Raw genomic sequence first — 1,438 nt, forward strand, 5'->3', positions numbered from 1 at the left:
ACCACCACCATCACCCACCACCACCATCACCCACCACCACCATCACCTACCACCACCACACACCACCACCATCACCCACCACCACCATTACCCACCACCATCACCCACCACCACCATCACCCACCACCACCATTACCCACCACCATTACCCACACCACCACCCACCACCATCACCCACCCACCACCACCCCCCACCACCAGCATCACCCACCCACCCATCACCATCACCCACCCATCACCATCACCCACCCACCACCATCACCCAGCATCATAACCAGTATCACCCATCCATCACCACCATAACCTCCCCACCATCACCTCCCCACTGCCACCATCGCCCACCCACCATCACTATCACCCACCACCACCAGTATCACCCACCCACCACCACCAGCATCACCTCTCCTCCACCATCACCCACCCACCCTCGCCCTCCTCCCACCCACCTCGGTGAGGGGCACGTGCCGCCGGTTGAGGATGTTGGGCTGGGTGGCCCCAGCCCGTGCCCGCAGCTGCCGCCCGTGGCCCCGCAGCAGCAGGTCGGGGTGGGCAGTGGGCTCGGGGGGCCCCCGGCCCAGCCGGTACCGCACCCCATAGCTCAGCGCTCCCCCGTAGGCGTCCACCTGGCAGCACAGGGGCTGTCAGCGGCTGTGCCACCGGCATCCCCCGCCCTGTCCCCACCCCGGCGTCACCTTGTCCCCAAGGAAGGGCTCTGGCAGCGCCCAGAAGACGTCGAGCGCCAGGAAGCGCCGGGACAGATCCAGGAGCTGGAATTCCTCCACGGCTGCGTCCACGTGGAGCTGGGTGGCCGAGAGCACCGGTGCAGCCGGCGCCGCCGGAACCGTCACGTTGACACCTGCGAGGGGACACTCAGCCCTCGTCCCCTGTCCCTTATCCCCTGGCGTGTCCCTTGTCCCCACAACTCACCCTTGGTGTCGTCGGGGCGGTCGAAGCGCAGGTGGAGCCGGTGCCGGTGCCGGGCGGTGCCGCGGCACGAGGTGGTGACGCCGAAGCAGAAGCAGGGCAGGCAGCGGGATGTCCCCGTCACCTGGAAGTGCCCCTCAGGACATGGCCCTGCGGGGGGTGAGGCAGCGGGTGAGGGGGCATTACCACGCTGGGGGGGGTGGGATGCAGAGGGGCAGCGTGGGTGCTCACCAGGGCGGGTGACGGTGAGGATGCTGTCGGGGATGCCAAACACCATGCCCAGGGTGTTGATGGCCTCGCAGGTGTAGGCGCCTTGGTCGGCCTCCTTCACATCCCGGATGGTCAGGGTGCCCTGCCCGGCCTCGCTCACGATCGATACCCTGCACGGCACACTTGGCACCCCGGACACGGCACACGCCGTGCCCCAAACACACCGTGCCACACAGACACCATGCCCCAAACACACCGTGCCACACACACACTGTGCCCCAAACACACCGTGCCACACACACAC

At 67.2% G+C, this 1,438-nt stretch overlaps 1 protein-coding gene across 1 annotated transcript; it reads right to left on the reverse strand.

Annotated features, from left to right (window-relative positions):
• Window positions 1-413: 413 nt before the first annotated feature.
• LOC113942529 (basement membrane-specific heparan sulfate proteoglycan core protein-like) lies at window positions 414-1,374 on the reverse strand. The gene is made up of 4 exons (XM_027633640.1): window positions 1,156-1,374; window positions 928-1,074; window positions 693-856; window positions 414-623 (listed from the first exon to the last, which is right to left on the reverse strand). Exons 1-4 carry the CDS (start codon window positions 1,199-1,201, stop codon window positions 414-416), a joined length of 567 nt encoding a protein of 188 aa, XP_027489441.1. The 5' UTR covers window positions 1,202-1,374.
• Between the last annotated feature and the right edge of the window lie 64 nt (window positions 1,375-1,438).

The sequence above is a fragment of the Corapipo altera genome, unplaced genomic scaffold, assembly GCF_003945725.1.
Source record: "Corapipo altera isolate COAL_440 unplaced genomic scaffold, ASM394572v1 95110, whole genome shotgun sequence".
Classification (NCBI taxonomy): Eukaryota; Metazoa; Chordata; class Aves; order Passeriformes; family Pipridae; genus Corapipo; species Corapipo altera.